General features: G+C 43.7%; 2 protein-coding genes across 2 annotated transcripts in view; both read right to left on the bottom strand.

The window, feature by feature from the left end:
• LOC139765736 (calcium-activated chloride channel regulator 4A-like) overlaps window positions 1–5,697 on the bottom strand; it is a 32,385-nt gene extending 26,688 nt beyond the window's left edge. Inside the window, exons 1-6 of the mRNA XM_071693553.1 lie at window positions 5,633–5,697; window positions 5,111–5,230; window positions 4,600–4,735; window positions 1,501–1,719; window positions 918–1,034; window positions 319–419 (exon numbers count right to left, since the gene is read on the bottom strand). Coding sequence (XP_071549654.1) covers window positions 319–419; window positions 918–1,034; window positions 1,501–1,719; window positions 4,600–4,735; window positions 5,111–5,230; window positions 5,633–5,697 — 758 coding nt within the window. The remainder of the gene's footprint in view (window positions 1–318; window positions 420–917; window positions 1,035–1,500; window positions 1,720–4,599; window positions 4,736–5,110; window positions 5,231–5,632) is intronic.
• The window catches only part of LOC139765403 (calcium-activated chloride channel regulator 1-like), a 43,778-nt gene continuing 25,548 nt past the window's right edge, over window positions 1,567–19,796 (bottom strand). The window contains exons 10-12 of the mRNA XM_071692761.1: window positions 16,407–16,540; window positions 5,729–5,884; window positions 1,567–1,701 (exon numbers count right to left, since the gene is read on the bottom strand). Coding sequence (XP_071548862.1) covers window positions 5,779–5,884; window positions 16,407–16,540 — 240 coding nt within the window. The 3' untranslated portion in view covers window positions 1,567–1,701; window positions 5,729–5,778. The remainder of the gene's footprint in view (window positions 1,702–5,728; window positions 5,885–16,406; window positions 16,541–19,796) is intronic.

Below are 19,796 nucleotides of genomic sequence, written 5' to 3'. Positions count from 1 at the left end.
GTGGTGTGTGTGTGTGTGTGTGTGTGTGTGTGTGTAAACCTCTGCCACACCCGCACGACATCCGTCAGTCAACGTCACTGTCTACCACTGACAAACAAGAGATGTTATACCGTGTCGAGATGTGTGTGTGTGTGAAAGTCCGCGAGGTATCACTGACATGCTACAGACTTACAGGCTAACTAATCCGTCGATGTCTTTGACAGTATTTCCACACGACACACTTACAGATTCATCTTACACTGCAGTTATTCCCACCAGTGTTTGTCTGTGGAGTTAAAAACTCTGAAAAGGTTCTGTCCCATCCTTATAGTGGCTGACCTGACCCGGGCGCCCGCGACGGGGTTGGAGCCCTGCTTCACCTCGGCGTATGCGATGGCCGGTCGACTGGTGACGTCCACAACGTCAGCTTCGGGACCCACCTGCAGGAGACACCTGCATCACTCATGCACCCAGTACACAGCCTCTACCGTGCTGTATCATAACAGAGGTAAACACATATACTCATGCGCTCAGTACACAGCCTCTGCCGTGCTATATCATAACAGAGGTAAACACATATACTCATGCGCTCAGTACACAGCCTCTGCCGTGCTATATCATAACAGAGGTAAACACATATACTCATGCGCTCAGTACACAGCCTCTACCGTGCTATATCATAACAGAGGTAAACACATATACTCATGCGCTCAGTACACAGCCTCTACCGTGCTATATCATAACGGAGGTAAACACATATACTCATGCGCTCAGTACACAGCCTCTACCGTGCTATATCATAACAGATGCAAACACGTATACTCATGCGCTCAGTACACAGCCGCTGAGTACACTGCCTCTGCCGTGCTATATCATAACAGAGATAAACGCCATAATGAAGGCTGTGTGTGAGGACAGAGAGGTGGCATACGACTCACCCAGGCCAGGACGTGGATGGGGCCGTGTTCAGCATCTCGTGGCTGCGATGATACACTCACATGAATGTAATGTTGGCTGCTGCCAGAGACACCAACGCTCCATCTCCACGTACCTGTCTATGAGGGTAAGACAAAATATGCTGGTAACGTTGACAAAATATGCTGGTAACGTTGACAAAACATGCTGGTAACGTTGACAAAACATGCTGGTAACGTTGACAGAATATGCTGGTAACGTTGACAAAATATGCTGGTAACGTTGACAAAATATGCTGGTAACGTTGACAAAATATGCTGGTAACGTTGACAAAATATGCTGGTAACGTTGACAAAATATGCTGGTAACGTTGACAAAATATGCTAGTAACGTTAGCAGAATATGCTGGTAACGTTGACAAAATATGCTGCTAACGTTGACAAAATATGCTGGTAACGTTGACAAAATATGCTAGTAATGCTGACAGAATCTGCTGTTAACTTTGACAAAATATGCTGGTAACGTTAACAAAATATGCTGGTAACGTTGAAGAATTATATTCCATGTGGAAAAATGAAATACGGAATCAGATCCCACGTCCCTTACCTCCGCCCTTGCTACGTGGACTGTCTCCGGTTCGTCAATGTTGTCGTAGTGAGTGTTGAGGGGACTCAGGAGGAGCGGGTTGGTGACGAGGTGACTCGGGTGTGTGTACACCTTGAAGACCAGGTTTCGTCCAACGAACGAATCCACCACGAAGGACCCGCTCCGTACACTGTCGTTGCCCCGGTACACCTCCTCATATATCTGGATAAGGAAGTTCATCTTGAACAAGTAATCGCGAAGTGTGAGACATGCGAGATAAGGCAGAGTCACCGTAACAACGTTGTTACAAAACATTTATCTCTGTCTTCCAGCACTATGCCATTCCGAAAAATCTGGGCATCTGATTAAATGGTGTTTCTTTCAGAATAAGAAAAGTGATCCCGAAAATCCCTTTCATTGTTGTCTTTTCAAGAGCAGTCTGGGGCTTTGGACTCGGATTCAACTGAAATTTACATACTTATATATGACAACATAACTTATTCACTATCATGCGCATGAGCGTAAGCGGGAAATTCTCTGAAGGATTATCCATTCAAGGCTAGAACAGTCTGATATTTACCTATAGCAATGGATAAAAACTTGTGGGCAAGCGTTTTTGCTTCGAACGAGGCGAAACACTTTTTCTTCAATAAGGCAATTGATGAACTTAATGATTCATCAATAAATACAGTGTACAGCAACATCACAGATTCGTTTGACAATATCTCTGACCTCCGTGATGAAGAGGTTACCATTCTCAGCAGGAACGCATTCACGGGCAGCCAAGGGTCGAGAGCATAGGTTCGAATCCTGGTCGAGGCAGTCGGTTCACGGTCAACCGTTGTTCATTCAACCATAGGGGTTGGTCGATTGAATGAGTACTAGTGAATATCGGTTTGCGGCAGGGGTACGTGATGTCTCCATGGTTGTTTAATCTTTTTATGGATGGGGATATTAGGAAGGTGAATGCAAGAGTTTTGGAAAGAGGGGCAAGTATGCAGTCTGTTGTGGATGAGAGAGCTTGGGAAGTGAGTCAGTTGTTGTTCGCTGATGATACAGCGCTGGTGGCTGATTCGGGTGAGAAACTGCAGAAGTTGGTGACTGAGTTTGGCAAAGTGTGTGAAATAAGAAAGCTGAGAGTAAATGTGAATAAGGGTAAGGTTATTAGGTTCAGTAGGGTTGAGGGAGAAGTCAACTGGGAGGTAAGTTTGAATTGAGAAAAAGTGGAGGAAGTGAAGTGTTTTAGATATATGGGAGTGGATTTGGCAGCGGATGGAACCATGGAAGCGAAAGTGAGTCACAGGATGGGGGAGGGGGCGAAGGTCAAAGGAGCGTTCAACAATGTGTAGAAGGCGAGAACGTTATCTCGGAAAGCAAAAATGGGTATGTTTGAAGGAATAGTGGTTCCAACAACGATACATGGTTGTGAGGCATGGGCCACAGATAGGGTTGTGCGGAGGAGGGTGGATGTGTTGGAAATGAGATGTTTGAGGACAATATGTGGTGTGAGGTGGTTTGATCGAGTAAGTAATGAAAGGGTAAGTGAGATGTGTGGTAATAAAAAGAGTGTGGTTGAGAGAGCAGAAGAGGGTGTTTTGAAATGGTTTGGTCACATGCAGACAATGAGTGAGGATATATGTTTCAGAAGTGGAGGGAACGAGAAGTGGAAGACCAAATTGGAGGTGGAAGGACAGAGTGAAAAAGATTTTAAGCGATCGAGGCCTGAACATACAGGAGGATGAAAGGCGTGCAAAGAATAGAGCGAGTTGGAACGACGTGGTATACCGCGGTCGACGTGCTGTCAATATTTTGAACCAGTGCATGTAAAGCGTCTGGGATAAACCATGGAAAGTTCTGTGGGGCCTGGATGTGGAGAGGGAGCTTTGGTTTCGGTGCATTATTACATGACAGCTAGAGAATGAATGTGAACGAATGTGGCCTTTGTTGTCTTTCCTAGCGCTACCTCGCGCACACGCGGGGGGAGGGGGTTGTTATTTCACGTGTGGCGGCGTGCCCGCGAGAATGGAAGAAGGCAGCATGTGTGAATATGTACATGTGTATATATGTATATGTCTGTGTAGGTATATGTAAGTATAAGTTGAAATGTATAGGTATGTATATGTGCGGGTGTGGGAGTTTATGTATATACATGTGTATGTGGGTGGGTTGGGCCATTTTTTCGTCTGTTTCCTTGCGCTACCTCGCTAACGCGGGAGACAGCGACAAAGTATAATGAATAAATAAATGCAATATATAAATATCATTTTTTCCATACAATTCGCCATTTCCCGCGCTAGCGAGGTAGCGTTAAGAACAGAGGACTGAGCCTTTATGGGAATATCCTCACTTGGCCCCCTTCTCTGTTCCTTCTTTTGGAAAACTGAAATAAAGAGAGGGGAGGATTTCCGGCACCCTCGCTCCCTCCCCTTTTAGAGAGAGAGAGAGAGAGAGAGAGAGAGAGAGAGAGAGAGAGAGTTAATGAGATGGCCTTGATTTGGGTTTTAGTTGCCAGTGCTGCCTCAGATATGAAAAAATACTTCACGTCAAGAATATCTTTTTGGTATTACCGTATTAACATTTAGAAACGAACTCAGGCATTTCCCCTTAATGCTACGCCCAGCATTTCCCCTTCGTCCTGCCCACATTAAGCTCTATGCTCCTCATCTACCATCTAAAATGCCATGCTAAGACCTCTTGCTCTGTCGCTGTTTGCATTCCGCTACATTTCTCTGCATATAATGACCAACATGGACACTAAGACGGTTTCAACAAAATATCCAAGAAAGGTTTTTTATGTTTTGTCTACTGATGAACGGCAGAGACTGTGATCAATGACCAGAATCACGAGGGAAGACTAGGTATTGGCTCCTCTCATCATTGGCTGATGTCACCAGCCTCCTGCCCAGTTGATGCGGAGGTCATGTGAGAAATACATGAGCTGGGTCCATTTTCTACTGTTAAGATGTACTGATCTTCCAGTCCTGGGGGGTTACTGGTCTCTTGGTGAACAAAAGACCCTCGCTACGCGTGTGTGTGTGTGTGTGTGTGTGTGTGTGTTACCTACAGTCAGACTGTGACCCGGAATTAGTTTCTCTCACGAGTTGTGTTTTCCTGGAGTACTATCGCTGCCATACCCCCAGCCCGATGCCCCAAGAGATCCCTAATGGATCTTTCTTGTTGACGTTCTCCATTATACCTCAACGTCGGGGAGTAAACATGATCACAGACGCGGTTGTGGCTGATGGTGGACGTCCGTCTAGGCAATACACGTTACTTACACAATACATATACAAGAGTACAAACCTACACAGATAAACAGTGATACAGCGACTATATTGATACAATTACAAACCTAAGAATCTAAGCGTATCAAAAGCCTCGGTGTTGACAGGATCCAGCCTGTCATCAAACCTCAATATGAGAATTACTGATTGACGTCACAGGTCAACTACTGAGGAAATAAGATAGAAACCATAACTGGAGTGTACACTGCCAGCTTCCCTACCCCACGTTCAGCGGGGTGGAGTGGAGTGTGCTGGTGACTGACTGACGTGAGGGATATGCTGGTGACAGATTGTAGCGGTGTGTGTTGGTGACTGCTTGGTGGAGCAATGACCAACAAAGACTGTACCTCAGGCAAGAAGGCAGACCAACAGAGCTGGAAGGCGAGCCTTTATGTACGGCACACTTGAAAGTTATCATGAGCAACGTTGACTGACCACCACAGCGGGCTGTTTCTACCTCACCTACCCTGAGAGACACAACATTAGAGTTTACAGATCCGAATGCCTTGCACCTTTGAGAGAGTGGTGGACGGGAATGGGGCGCGTCCACCAGAGATACAACTGAATTCAAACTGCAGCAGACCACTGGGTTATGAATGAATGAATGAATGAATGGAATGAAAGGCGAGATTATGAGTTTGGAAGAAAAATACTACAGGGATGAATCAGGAGTACCTCAGGTGTGTTCGGATCCGACTCTTAAAGGCAGAAAGGTTCTTGGCGGGAGAGGACAAATGAGGGAGGAGAATTCTGTAGCTTAGCTGAACGAGGCAAGCAGGAGGCATCACGACTGACCACCATTTTTACCCGGGTCATAAACCACCTGGTCCTCTTTTCGCCTCTCCCTTCTAGGGTTTCCCCCCACGTACCTTGATGGTAGTGTTGGCACGGGAGTGCCAGGGCTGGTAGGCCAGAGCTGCCAGAAGGGCGTCATTCAGCAGGCCATCCTCTCCCTTCTCACGTACCTTGATGGTGGTGTTGGCACGGGAGTGCCAGGGCTGGTAGGCCAGAGCTGCTAGAGGGCATCATCCAGCAGGCCATCCTCTCCCTCGTCTGGAACAACATACGACTTCCCTCCCGTGTCGCGCGCCACCCGCTCCAGCTCGGGGTACGTGCAGTTTCTGCAGACGACGATGCTGGGATGAGCTTTACTTTCTCAACATATTTCTAGTTCTTGTCTCTAACAACTCAATATGACTTTCTAGAAATATCAAATGATAATCAAACTTTAATGTACTAGAGTCTCTAAGAAGCTGAAGTAATCCTTACCCTATTATCGTTTAAAATGTTAGAATCTAGATAGCGTACGACTAGAATATACCAGTTCTACCTGCATGTGTCCCCCAGGTGGTGAACCAGGACGGTGGTGAGTCACCGACCCAAGACTAGTGACTGTGTGACCCAGATGGTGAGTCAGTGACCCAAGACTAGTGACTGAGTGACCCAGGTGGTGAGTCAGTCTCCCTCACGCAATGTATCATGAGCAGAATGAGTAAAGGCAATATGTGGTGTGAGGTGGTTTGATCGAGTAAGTAATGAAAGGGTAAGAGATATGTGTGGTAACAAGAGTATGGCTGAGAGAGCTCATGAGCAGGTGCTGAAATGGTCTCGAAAAAATTGAGTGATAAGGGGTTGACACAGAAGATTATATATATATTATTATTATTATTATTATCATTATCATTATATATATATATATATATATATATATATATATATATATATATATATATATATATATATATATATATATATTCATTTATTTATCATATATTTTGCTTTGTCGCTGTCTCCCGCGTTTGCGAGGTAGCGCAGGGAAACAGACGAAAGAAATGGCACAACCCACCCCCATACACAATGTACACACACACACGCCCACACACGCAAATATACATACCTATACATCTCAATGTACACATATATATACACACACAGACACATACATATATACCCATGCACACAATTCACACTGTCTGCCCCTATTCATTCCCATCACCACCTCGCCACACATGGAATACCATCCCCTTCCCCCTCATGTGTGCGAGGTAGCACTAGGAAAAACAACAAAGGCCCCATTCGTTCACACTCAGTCTCCAGCTGTCACGCAATAATGCCCGAAACCACAGCTCCCTTTCCACATCCAGGCCCCACACAACTTTCCATGGTTTACCCCAGACGCTTCACATGCCCTGATTCAATCCACTGACAGCGTCAACCCCGGTATACCACATCGATCCAATTCACTCTATTCCTTGCCCTCCTTTCACCCTCCTGCATGTTCAGGCCGCGATCACACAAAATCTTTTTCACTCCATCTTTCCACCTCCAATTTGGTCTCCCTCTTCTCCTCGTTCCCTCCACCTCCGACACATATATCCTCTCGGTCAATCTTTCCTCACTCATTCTCTCCATGTGCCCAAACCATTTCAAAACACCCTCTTCTGCTCTCTCAACCACGCTCTTTTTATTTCCACACATCTCTCTTACCCTTACATTACTTACTCGATCAAACCACCTCACCCACACATTGTCCTCAAACATCTCATTTCCAGCACATCCACCCTCCTGCGCACAACTCTATCCATAGCCCACGCCTCGCAACCATACAACATTGTTGGAACCACTATTCCTTCAAACATAGCCATTTTTGCTTTCCGAGATAATGTTCTCGACTTCCACACATTCTTCAAGGCTCCCAGGATTTTCGCCCCCCACCCTATGATTCACTTCCGCTTTCATGGTTCCATCCGCTGCCAGATCCACTCCCAGATATCTAAAACACTTTACATGAGGGGAGAGAGGGATGGTATTCCATGTGTGGCGAGGTGGCGATGGGAATGAATAAGGGCACAGTGTGAATTGTGTGCATGGGTATATGTGTCTGTGTGTGTATATATATGTGTACATTGAGATGTATGGGTATGTATATTTGCGTGTGTGGACGTGTGTGTATATACATGTGTATGGGGGTGGGTTGGGCCATTTTTTTAGTCTGTTTCCTTGCGCTACCTCGCAAACGCGGGAGACGACAAAGCAAAATAAATAATAAATAAATATTTATATATATATATATATATATATATATATATATATATATATATATATATATATATTTTTTTTTTTTTTTATACTTTGTCGCTGTCTCCCGCGTTTGCGAGGTAGCGCAAGGAAACAGACGAAAGAAATGGCCCAACCCCCCCCCCCCCCCACCATACACATGTACATACACACGTCCACACACGCAAATATACATACCTACACAGCTTTCCATGGTTTACCCCAGACGCTTCACATGCCTTGCTTCAATCCACTGACAGCACGTCAACCCCTGTATACCACATGACTCCAATTCACTCTATTTCTTGCCCTCCTTTCACCCTCCTGCATGTTCAGGCCCCGATCACACAAAATCTTTTTCACTCCATCTTTCCACCTCCAATTTGGTCTCCCTCTTCTCCTCGTTCCCTCCACCTCCGACACATATATCCTCTTGGTCAATCTCTCCTCACTCATTCTCTCCATGTGCCCAAACCATTTCAAAACACCCTCTTCTGCTCTCTCAACCACGCTCTTTTTATTTCCACACATCTCTCTTACCCTTACGTTACTTACTCGATCAAACCACCTCACACCACACATTTTCCTCAAACATCTCATTTCCAGCACATCCATCCTCCTGCGCACATCTCTATCCATAGCCCACGCCTCGCAACCATACAACATTGTTGGAACCACTATTCCCTCAAACATACCCATTTTTGCTTTCCGAGATAGTGTTCTCGACTTCCACACATTTTTCAAGGCTCCCAAAATTTTCGCCCCCTCCCCCACCCTATGATCCACTTCCGCTTCCATGGTTCCATCCGCTGACAGATCCACTCCCAGATATCTAAAACACTTCACTTCCTCCAGTTTTTCTCCATTCAAACTCACCTCCCAATTGACTTGACCCTCACCCCTACTGTACCTAATAACCTTGCTCTTATTCACATTTACTCTCAACTTTCTTCTTCCACACACTTTACCAAACTCAGTCACCAGCTTCTGCAGTTTCTCACATGAATCAGCCACCAGCGCTGTATCATCAGCGAACAACAACTGACTCACTTCCCAAGCTCTCTCATCCCCAACAGACTTCATACTTGCCCCTCTTTCCAGGACTCTTGCATTTACCTCCCTTACAACCCCATCCATATATTCCTACGAGTCCACTGGGAAAACGAAAATCGATAAGTTCCCAAGTGCACTTTCGTGTAATAATCACATCATCAGGGGAGACACGAGAGAGAAATATGTCAGTTGATATACATCGAAGAGACGAAGCTAGGACGCCATTTGGTAAACATGTGACAATCACAGGTTTACCAAGTGGCGTCCTAGCTTCGTCTCTTCGATGTATATCAACTGAATTATATTTCTCTCTTGTGTCTCCCCTGATGATGTGATTATTACACGAAAGTGCACTTGGGAACTTATCGTGTTTCATTTCCCAGTGAACTCATAGGAATATCTTGATCACGCGCAAAATTGTGATCCTTTCCAATATATATATATATATATATATATATATATATATATATATATATATATATATATATATATATATATATATAGATTGGAAAGGATCACAATATATATATATATATATATATATATATATATATATATATATATATATATATATATATATATATATATATATATCCCTGGGGATAGAGGAGAAAGAATACTTCCCACGTATTCCCTGCGTGTCGTAGAAGGCGACTAAAAGGGGGAGGGAGCGGGGGGGCTGGAAATCCTCCCTTCTCGTTTTTAATATTCCAAAAGAAGGATCAGGGAAGGGGGCCAAGTGAGGATTTCCCTCAAAGGTTCAGTCCTCAGTTATGAACGCTACCTTGCTAAAGCGGGAAATGGCGAGTAGTATGAAAAAAAATCGCATGTTTACCAAATGGCCTCATAGCTATGTCTCTTTGTTGTATATCAACTGACTTATATTTCTCTTTTGTGTTTCCCTGATGATGATATTATTACACGAAAGTGCACTTGGCAACTTGTATTTCATTTTCCCCTAGGACTCTTAAGAAATATCATATATATATATATATATATATATATATATATATATATATATATATATATATATATATATATATATATATATATATATATATATTTTTTTTTTTTTTTTTTGCTTTGTCGCTGTCTCCCGCGTTTGCGAGGTAGTGCAAGGAAACAGACGAAAGAAATGGCCCAACCCACCCCCATACACATGTATATACATACGTCCACACACGCAAATATACATACCTACACAGCTTTCCATGGTTTACCCCAGACGCTTCACATGCCCCGATTCAATCCACTGACAGCACGTCAACCCCGGTATACCACATCGCTCCAATTCACTCTATTCCTTGCCCTCCTTTCACCCCCCTGCATGTTCAGGCCCCGATCACACAAAATTTTTTTCACTCCATCTTTCCACCTCCAATTTGGTCTCCCACTTCTCCTCGTTCCCTCCACCTCCGACACATATATCCTCTTGGTCAATCTTTCCTCACTCATTCTCTCCATGTGCCCAAACCACTTCAAAACACCCTCTTCTGCTCTCTCAACCACGCTCTTTTTATTTCCACACATCTCTCTTACCCTTACGTTACTTACTCGATCAAACCACCTCACACCACACAGTGTCCTCAAACATCTCATTTCCAGCACATCCATCCTCCTGCGCACAACTCTATCCATTGCCCACGCCTCGCAACCATACAACATTGTTGGAACCACTATTCCTTCAAACATACCCATTTTTGCTTTCCGAGATAATGTTCTCGACTTCCACACATTCTTCAAGGCTCCCAGAATTTTCGCCCCCTCCCCCACCCTATGATCCACTTCCGCTTCCATGGTTCCATCCGCTGCCAGATCCACTCCCAGATATCTAAAACACTTCACTTCCTCCAGTTTTTCTCCATTCAAACTCACCTCCCAATTGACTTGACCCTCAACCCTACTGTACCTAATAACCTTGCTCTTTCTTCTTTCACACACTTTACCAAACTCAGTCACCAGCTTCTGCAGTTTCTCACATGAATCAGCCACCAGCGCTGTATCATCAGCGAACAACAACTGACTCACTTCCCAAGCTCTCTCATCCCCAACAGACTTCATACTTGCCCCTCTCTCCAAAACTCTTGCATTCACCTCCCTAACAACCCCGTCCATAAACAAATTAAACAACCATGGAGACATCACACACCCCTGCCGCAAACCTACATTCACTGAGAACCAATCACTTTCCTCTCTTCCTACACGTACACATGCCTTACATCCTCGATAAAAATTTTTCACTGCTTCTAACAACTTGCCTCCCACACCATATATTCTTAATACCTTCCACAGAGCCTCTCTATCAACTCTATCATATGCCTTCTCCAGATCCATAAATGCTACATACAAATCCATTTGCTTTTCTAAGTATTTCTCACATACATTCTTCAAAGCAAACACCTGATCCACACATCCTCTACCACTTCTGAAACCACACTGCTCTTCCCCAATCTGATGCTCTGTACATGCCTTCACCCTCTCAATCAATACCCTCCCATATAATTTACCAGGAATACTCAACAAACTTATACCTCTGTAATTTGAGCACTCACTCTTATCCCCTTTGCCTTTGTACAATGGCACTATGCACGCATTCCGCCAATCCTCAGGCACCTCACCGTGAGTCATACATACATTAAATAACCTTACCAACCAGTCAACAATACAGTCACCCCCTTTTTTAATAAATTCCACTGCAATACCATCCAAACCTCAAATACCATCAAATACCAATACCATCCAAACGTGTTAATTGACAGGCGCGCGAAAGAGACACTTTTGGATGTTAATGTGCTGAGAGGTGCAACTGGAGGGATGTCTGATCATTATCTTGTGGAGGCTAAGGTGAAGATTTGTATGGGTTTTCAGAAAAAAAGAGTGAATGTTGGGGTGAAGAGGGTGGTGAGAGTAAGTGAGCTTGGGAAGGAGACTTGTGTGAGGAAGTACCAGGAGAGACTGAGTGCAGAATGGAAAAAGGTGAGAACAATGGAAGTAAGGGGAGTGGGGGAGGAATGGGATGTATTTAGGGAATCAGTGATGGAGTGCGCAAAAGATGCTTGTGGCATGAGAAGAGTGGGAGGTGGGTTGATTAGAAAGGGTAGTGAGTGGTGGGATGAAGAAGTAAGAGTATTAGTGAAAGAGAAGAGAGAGGCATTTGGACGATTTTTGCAGGGAAAAAATGCAGTTGAGTGGGAGACGTATAAAAGAAAGAGACAGGAGGTCAAGAGAAAGGTGCAAGAGGTGAAAAAAAGGGCAAATGAGAGTTGGGGTGAGAGAGTATCATTAAATTTTAGGGAGAATAAAAAGATGTTCTGGAAGGAGGTAAATAAAGTGCGTAAGACAAGGGAGCAAATGGGAACTTCAGTGAAGGGCGCAAATGGGGAGGTGATAACAAGTAGTGGTGATGTGAGAAGGAGATGGAGTGAGTATTTTGAAGGTTTGTTGAATGTGTTTGATGATAGAGTGGCAGATATAGGGTGTTTTGGTCGAGGTGGTGTGCAAAGTGAGAGGGTTAGGGAAAATGATTTGGTAAACAGAGAAGAGGTAGTAAAAGCTTTGCGGAAGATGAAAGCCGGCAAGGCAGCAGGTTTGGATGGTATATATATATATATATATATATATATATATATATATATATATATATAGCCCACGCCTCGCAACCATATAACATTGTTGGAACCAATATTCCTTCAAACATACCCATTTTTGCTTTCAAAGATAACGTTCTCGCCTTTCACTCATGTTTCAACGCTCCCAGAACTTATGCCCCCTCCCCCACCCTATGATTCACTTCCGTTTCCATGGTTCCATCCGCTGCCAAATCCACTTCACTTCCTCCAGTTTCTCTGCATTCAAACTTACCTCCCAATTGACTTGTCCCTCAACCCTACTGTACCTAATAACCTTACTCTTATTCACATTTACTCTCAGCTTTCTTCTTCCACACACTTTACCAAAGTCACTCACCAGCTTCTGCAGTTTCTCGCACGAATCAGCCACCAGCGCTGTATCATCAACGAACAACAACTGACTCACTTCCCAAGCTCTACCATCCACAACAGACTGCATACTTGCCCCTCTTTCCAAAACTCTTGCATTCACCTCCCTAACAATCCCATCCATACACAAATTAAACAACCATGGAGACATCACACACTCCTGCCGCAAACCAACATTCACTGAGAACCAATCACTTTCCTCTCTTCCTACACGTACACATGCCTTACATCCTCGATAAAAACTTTTCACTGCCTCTAACAACTTGCCTCCCACACCATATATTCTTAATACCTTCCACAGAGCATCTCTATCAACTCTTATCATATGCCTTCTCCAGATCCATAAATTCTACATACAAATCCATTTGCTTTTCTAAGTATTTCTCACATACATTCTTCAAAGCAAACACCTGATCCATACATCCTCTACCACTTCTGAAACCACACTGCTCTTCCCCAATCTGATGCTCTGTACATGACTTCACTCTCTCAATCATTACCCTCCCACATAATTTTCCAGGAATGCTCAACAAACTTATACCTCTGTAATTTGAGCACTCACTTTTATCCCCTTTGCCTTTGTACAATTGGAATAGTTAATTGGAATAATGTCGTATACTGGGGGCAACGTGCTGTCAGTGGACTAAACCATGGCAAATGAAACGGCCGGGGTAATCTATGGAAAGTTCTGTTGGGCCTGGTTGAGAACAGGGAGCTGTGTTCTCGGAGCATTACACAAGATAGCTAGAGAATGGATGTTAGCGAATGAAGCCTTTTCTTCGTCTGTTTCGCGCGCTGCTTCGCTAATGCAGGAAACGGCGAACAAATATGAAAGATTCCCCCTATACTTGATAGCCGTTTCCCACGTTAGCGAGGTAGCGCCAGGAACAGACGAAAAAAGGCCACATCCGCTCACATCCACAGCTCCCTATACACCAGACCACATACTCATATTCACAGGTTACACCAGACATTTCACTTGCCCTGGCTCAGTCCACTGACAGCATTTTGACCCCGGTATGACACATCGTTTCAATTCACTTTACGCCGTGCACGCCTTCCATCTTTCTGCATATTCAGGCTCAGATCGCTCAAAATCTTTTTCACCCCAGCCTTCCATCTCCTTTTTGGTCTCCCTGATTTCCTCGTTTCCCCCAATTGTTACACATATATTGTCTATGTCAACCTTCTTCATTTTCTCTCCATGGATCCAAACCATTTCAGGACACCCTCTTCTGCTCCCTCAAAAACTCTTTATTACCACACACCTCTCTTACTCTTTCATTACTTACTCGATTAAACCACCTCATTACATATTGTCCTCAAAAATCTTATTTCTAATACATCCACAATTCTCCGCGCGGCCCATGCCTTGCATGTATATAATACTGTCGGAACTACTATTCCTTGAAATATACCCATTTTTGCCCTCACAGATAGCGTTCTCTCGCTCCACACATTCTTCAACGCTCCCAGAACCTTCTCCTCCCTCCCCGTCCTATGACTCACTTCCGCTTCCATAGTTCCATCCACTTCAAGATATCTAAGACACCTCATTTCCCCAAATTTTTCTCCATTCAAACTCGCACCTCGATTTTGTTCATAATGACTCAGATTTCTCCTTTCATATACTCTTCCAAACTCAGTCACAAGCTTCTGCAGTTTCTCACTCGAATCAGCCACCAGCGTTGTATCATCGGCGAACAACACCTGACTCACTTCCCAAGCCCTCTCATACCCATCAGACTGCACACTTGCCCCTCTCCCCAAGACTCTTGCATTTACCACCTCTCCATAACCACCCCATCCGTAGACAAATGGAACATCCATGGTCACATCATACACCTCAACAGCAGACCAAACTTCATCTAGAACCATTCACTCTCCTCTCTTCCTAGTCGTGCACACGCCTTCTTGCAGCTTTCCTCCCACACCGCAAATTCTTAAGCCCTTCCAAAAATTATCATCATCAACCCTATCATACTCCTTTTCCAGATCCATAGATGCCACAGACTAATCCACCTGTTTTTCTAAGTATTTCTCGCACATGTCCTTAAAGCAAACACCTGATAAACACATTCTCAACCACTTCTGAAACCACAATGCTGCTCCCCAATCTGATGATTTGTTCATGCCTTCATCCCTTCACTCAATACCCTCCCATACAACTTACAAGGTATACTCAACAAATGTATACCTCTGTAGTTTGCCTTTATACCTTGGGATTATACATGCATTTCGCCAATCCACAGGCACCTCACCAGGATCCATACATACATTAAAAATCATAACCAACAACACAGTCACCCTCGTAACAAATTCAACTGCAATACCATCCACTCCAGCCGCCTTGCCTCATACAATCTTGCTCAAGGCTTTCACAACCTCTTCTCTCTTCACCAAACCACGCTCACTGACTCTGACTTCGCTACCAGCCCGACCAAAGTACCCTACATATGGCACTCTATCAGCAAACACATTTAACAATCCTTCAAAATACTCATTGAATCTCCTCCTCACTTCATCACTACCTTTATCACTTCCCTTTTGCCCCCTTCACCAATGTTCCAATTTGTTCTGTCTTTAGCACATCATCTATTCCCTTCCGCATCATCTTATTCTCTCTAAAGTTTAATGATACTCACTCACTCAAACATTCATCAAACATTCAATAATATTGCAAAAGTCTCTCTTATACACGTTTACTAATCAATGTGTAATCTAGTAATGCCCGTTGAAAATCTCTCCTAAGGACTTGAATACGTATACTTGTGTATATCGCTATTTCAAAACCAGGTATTACCAATTACCAGTCCATTTTCAGCACACAACTCCACAAGCTCTTCACCATTTCCATTCATAACGCTGAATACCCCATGTGCAGTAATTATACCCTCAACTGCTTTATTGCTTACGTTCGCATTTAAATCACTCATAGCTGATACTCGGTCTCTTACATCAAATCTGCTGACACACTCACCCATCTGTTCCGAAAACATTTGCAACTCGGTCTTTTTGCTCATGGATAGATGCATTAAGCACCCTTAATCACCCATCTCTTGCTACTTACTTTCAGTTTTACCACCAACAATCTAGAATTTATTTCACTACATTCTATCACACACTCCCCCAGCCCCTGCCTCAGTAGTAGTGCTACTCCTTCCTCAGCTACTGTCTTCTCGCCAACATTCCCATACCAATCTTCCCTTTTACCCTTGAGCTTTGTTAACTCAGAGCCAGAACATCTAGGTTTCTTTCCTCAAATACACTACTTTTCTCTCCTCTCTTCTCACCTTGATTACAGCCATACACATACAGACAACGCAACCCGATCCTTCGAGGTGGATGAGCACTCCCTGCCTGGCTCTTTCTATTTCTTCTTTCAATGAACTGAAATACAAAAAGGAAGCTGGGGGTTTCCAGCCACCCTCTCCCATACCCTCTAATCTCCTTCTACGACACACGGAGAATACTGAGGTAAAATTCTTTCTCCCATATCCCTTTTCATACAATCCTGTATTTGGACGAAACTAACCCCAGAAGGACCATAACAAGACGGACGCCAGATTTCACCAGACGAGACCTGAGGGTGCTGCTGGTGCTAGTGTTGACCACGCTCTCTCCAGCTGCAATCATCACCATCACAACATTATTTTCGCTTCTTACTAACTGAAACAAAAACAAAGATGGTGCATTAAACCACACTTACCTGTTAGTGAAGACACAGCCAGTGCAATTTACATATACTTTTACGGATGTAGCTGATAGTATATATATATATATATATATATATATATATATATATATATATATATATATATATATATATATATATATATATATATATACGTATATATTTATTTTTTTATTATTTTATTATACTTTGTCGCTGTCTCCCGCGTTTGCGAGGTAGCGCAAGGAAACAGACGAAAGAAATGGCCCAACCCCCCCCATACACATGTATATACATACGTCCACACACGCAAATATACATACCTACACAGCTTTCCATGGCTTACCCCAAACGCTTCACATGCCTTGATTCAATCCACTGACAGCACGTCAACCCCGGTATACCACATCGCTCCAATTCACTCTATTCCTTGCCCTCCTTTCACCCTCCTGCATGTTCAGGCCCCGATCACACAAAATCTTTTTCACTCCATCTTTCCACCTCCAATTTGGTCTCCCTCTTCTCCTTGTTCCCTCCACCTCCGACACATATATCCTCTTGGTCAATCTTTCCTCACTCATCCTCTCCATGTGCCCAAACCACCTCAAAACACCCTCTTCTGCTCTCTCAACCACGCTCTTTTTATTTCCACACATCTCTCTTACCCTTACGTTACTCACTCGATCAAACCACCTCACACCACACATTATCCTCAAACATCTCATTTCCAGCACATCCATCCTCCTGCGCACAACTCTATCCATAGCCCACGCCTCGCAACCATACAACATTGTTGGAACCACTATTCCTTCAAACATACCCATTTTTGCTTTCCGAGATAATGTTCTCGACTTCCACACATTCTTCAAGGCCCCCAGAATTTTTGCCCCCTACCCCACCCTATGATCCACTTCCGCTTCCATGGTTCCATCCGCTGCCAGATCCACTCCCAGATATCTAAAACACTTCACTTCCTCCAGTTTTTCTCCATTCAAACTCACCTCCCAATTGACTTGACCCTCAACCCTACTGTACCTAATAACCTTGCTATTATTCACATTTACTCTTAACTTTCTTCTTCCACACACTTTACCAAACTCAGTCACCAGCTTCTGCAGTTTCTCACATGAATCAGCCACCAGCGCTGTATCATCAGCGAACAACAACTGACTCACTTCCCAAGCTCTCTCATCCCCAACAGACTTCATACTTGCCCCTCTTTCCAAAACTCTTGCATTTACCTCCCTAACAACCCCATCCATAAACAAATTAAACAACCATGGAGACATCACACACCCCTGCCGCAAACCTACATTCACTGAGAACCAATCACTTTCCTCTCTTCCTACACGTACACATGCCTTACATCCTCGATAAAAACTTTTCACTGCTTCTAACAACTTGCCTCCCACACCATATATTCTTAATACCTTCCACAGAGCATCTCTATCAACTCTATCATATGCCTTCTCCAGATCCATAAATGCTACATACAAATCCATTTGCTTTTCTAAGTATTTCTCACATACATTCTTCAAAGCAAACACCTGATCCACACATCCTCTACCACTTCTGAAACCACACTGCTCTTCCCCAATCTGATGCTCTGTACATGCCTTCACCCTCTCAATCAATACCCTCCCATATAATTTACCAGGAATACTCAACAAACTTATACCTCTGTAATTTGAGCACTCACTCTTATCCCCTTTGCCTTTGTACAATGGCACTATGCACGCATTCCGCCAATCCTCAGGCACCTCACCATGAGTCATACATACATTAAATAACCTTACCAACCAGTCAACAATACAGTCATCCCCTTTTTTAATAAATTCCACTGCAATACCATCCAAACCTGCTGCCTTGCCGGCTTTCATCTTCCGCAAAGCTTTCACTACCTCTTCTCTGTTTACCAAATCATTTTCCCTAACCCTCTCACTTTGCACACCACCTCGACCAAAACACCCTATATCTGCCACTCTATCATCAAACACATTCAACAAACCTTCAAAATACTCACTCCATCTCCTTCTCACATCACCACTACTTGTTATCACCTCCCCATTTGCGCCCTTCACTGAAGTTCCCATTTGCTCTCTTGTCTTACGCACTTTATTTACCTCCTTCCAGAACATCTTTTTATTCTCCCTAAAATTTAATGATACTCTCTCACCCCAACTCTCATTTGCCCTTTTTTTCACCTCTTGCACCTTTCTCTTGACCTCCTGTCTCTTTCTTTTATACATCTCCCACTCAATTGCATTTTTTCCCTGCAAAAATCGTCCAAATGCCTCTCTCTTCTCTTTCACTAATACTCTTACTTCTTCAACCCACCACTCACTACCCTTTCTAATCAACCCACCTCCCACTCTTCTCATGCCACAAGCATCTTTTGCGCAATCCATCACTGATTCCCTAAATACATCCCATTCCTCCCCCACTCCCCTTACTTCCATTGTTCTCACCTTTTTCCATTCTGTACTCAGTCTCTCCTGGTACTTCCTCACACAGGTCTCCTTCTCAAGCTCACTTACTCTCACCACCCTCTTCACCCCAACATTCACTCTTCTTTTCTGAAAACCCATACAAATCTTCACCTTAGCCTCCACAAGATAATGATCAGACATCCCTCCAGTTGCACCTCTCAGCACATTAACATCCAAAAGTCTCTCTTTCGCACGCCTGTCAATTAACACGTAATCCAATAACGCTCTCTGGCCATCTCTCCTACTTACATAAGTATACTTATGTATATCTCGCTTTTTAAACCAGGTATTCCCAATCATCAGTATATATATATATATATATATATATATATATATATATATATATATATATATAGAGAGAGAGAGAGAGAGAGAGAGAGAGAGAGAGAGAGAGAGAGAGAGAGAGAGAGAGAGAGAGAGAGAGAGAGAGAGAGAGAGAGAGAGATAGATCCCTATGAGTCCACGGGGAAAATGAAACACGGTAAGTTTCCAAGTGCACTTTCGTGTAATAATCATATCATCAGGGGAGAAACAAGAAAGAAATACAAGTGCTGGAAATGAGATGTTTGAGGACAATATGTTTTGTGAGGTGGTTTGATCAAGTAAGTAATGAAAGGGTAAGAGAGATGTGTGGTAATAAAAAGAGTGTGGATGAGAGAGCAGAAGAGGGTGTGTTAAATGGTTTGGTCACACGGAGACAATCAGAAAGAAAAGATTGACCAAGAGCATATATTTGTCAGAGGTAGAGGGAACAAGGAGAAGT

Source organism: Panulirus ornatus, chromosome 55 (genome assembly GCF_036320965.1).
Source record: "Panulirus ornatus isolate Po-2019 chromosome 55, ASM3632096v1, whole genome shotgun sequence".
Lineage (NCBI taxonomy): Eukaryota > Metazoa > Arthropoda > Malacostraca > Decapoda > Palinuridae > Panulirus > Panulirus ornatus.
The sequence above is the reverse complement of the archived record's forward strand: the minus strand, read 5'-3'. Positions and strand labels throughout refer to the sequence as shown.